Raw genomic sequence first — 1,278 nt, 5'->3', positions numbered from 1 at the left:
ATCATATTTAATCGTAAAGTCTTTCATATTAGTATTCGAACCTTTACTGACTAATACATCTTTTCACAAGTTAGGATTTTGACTTAGAGGCGTTCAGTCATTATCCATCAAACGTAGCTTTGCGTCTTTGACTTTACAGTCAAACGCTTAACCAGCGGTTTGAATCAACGGTTCCTCTCGTACTAAGTTGATTAACTCTTTTGATGCGTGTATAAGTAGGATAAAACTAACCTGTCTCACGACGGTCTAAACCCAGCTCACGTTCCCTATTAACGGGTGAACAATCCGACACTTTGAGACTTCTGCAACTCAATGATAGGAAGAGCCGACATCGAAGGATCAAAAAGCAACGTCGCTATGAACGCTTGGCTGCCACAAGCCAGTTATCCCTGTGGTAACTTTTCCGTCACCTCTAGCCAGAATCTTTCTGGGCTTAAAGGATCGATAGGCCATGCTTTCGCAATTCTTATTGATGATACAAATCCGAATAATGCTAACTTTTCTCCTTTCGGTCTACAAGAGATTTCTGTTCTCTTTGAGTTAACCTTAGGGCATCTGCGTTGATGTTTAGCAGATGTGCCGCCCCAGCCAAACTCCCCATTTGATAATGTCCTCAGTGAATGTCGTTTACACTTTAGTTTCGCGTTTCTGCAGAGCAGATCCACTAATTCCGAGTGAGCAAAGCCACATTAGAAGCCGTGGTATTTCACTGTCGCATTAGATGCTCCCACGTATGCTACATCTTCCAAGTAGTTTTACAATATCAAACTAGAGTCAAGCTCAACAGGGTCTTCTTTCCCCGCTTATATTGCCAAGCCCGTTCCCTTGGCTGTGGTTTCACTGGATAGTAGTTGGGGACAGTAGGAATCTCATTGATCCATTCATGCACGTCATTAATTAGACGACGAGGCATTTGGCTACCTTAAGAGAGTCATAGTTACTCCCGCCGTTTACCCGCGCTTATGCGAATCTCATCACAATAACATTCAGAGCACTGGGCAGAAATCACATTGCGTGTATAGTTTTTCAACTTTACACAATGCTTTGTTTTAATTAAACAGTCAGATTCCTCTAGTCAACACCAGTTCTGGATATGTCATAATTGTGACTTAACAAGTTAAATCACTGACGTCCAGAGCCAATCCTTTTTCCAAAGTTACAGATCGAATTTGCCGACTTCCCTCATCTACTTTATTCCACTTAACCATAGGCTGTTAACCTTGGAGACCTGATGCGGTTTAGGGTACGGTTATCAACAATAGCAAATAGTAATCGAAA

The 1,278-nt window shown here is 41.9% G+C and overlaps 2 protein-coding genes across 2 annotated transcripts; one reads left to right on the top strand and one right to left on the bottom strand.

Moving 5' to 3' along the window:
- Positions 1–312: 312 nt before the first annotated feature.
- GNI_243880 (hypothetical protein) lies at positions 313–564 on the top strand (the record flags this gene model as incomplete). Its single annotated transcript, XM_011136401.1, has 1 exon — positions 313–564. One exon carries the CDS (start codon positions 313–315, stop codon positions 562–564), a length of 252 nt encoding a protein of 83 aa, XP_011134703.1.
- Positions 565–763: 199 nt separating this feature from the next.
- GNI_243870 (hypothetical protein) lies at positions 764–913 on the bottom strand (the record flags this gene model as incomplete). The annotated part of the gene is made up of 1 exon (XM_011136400.1): positions 764–913. One exon carries the CDS (start codon positions 911–913, stop codon positions 764–766), a length of 150 nt encoding a protein of 49 aa, XP_011134702.1.
- Positions 914–1,278: the final 365 nt, after the last annotated feature.

The sequence above is a fragment of the Gregarina niphandrodes genome (genome assembly GCF_000223845.1).
Source record: "Gregarina niphandrodes unplaced genomic scaffold scaffold00799, whole genome shotgun sequence".
Taxonomy (NCBI): domain Eukaryota; phylum Apicomplexa; class Conoidasida; order Eugregarinorida; family Gregarinidae; genus Gregarina; species Gregarina niphandrodes.
Note: the sequence above shows the minus strand (reverse complement) of the source record. Positions and strands in the feature narration are given on the sequence as shown.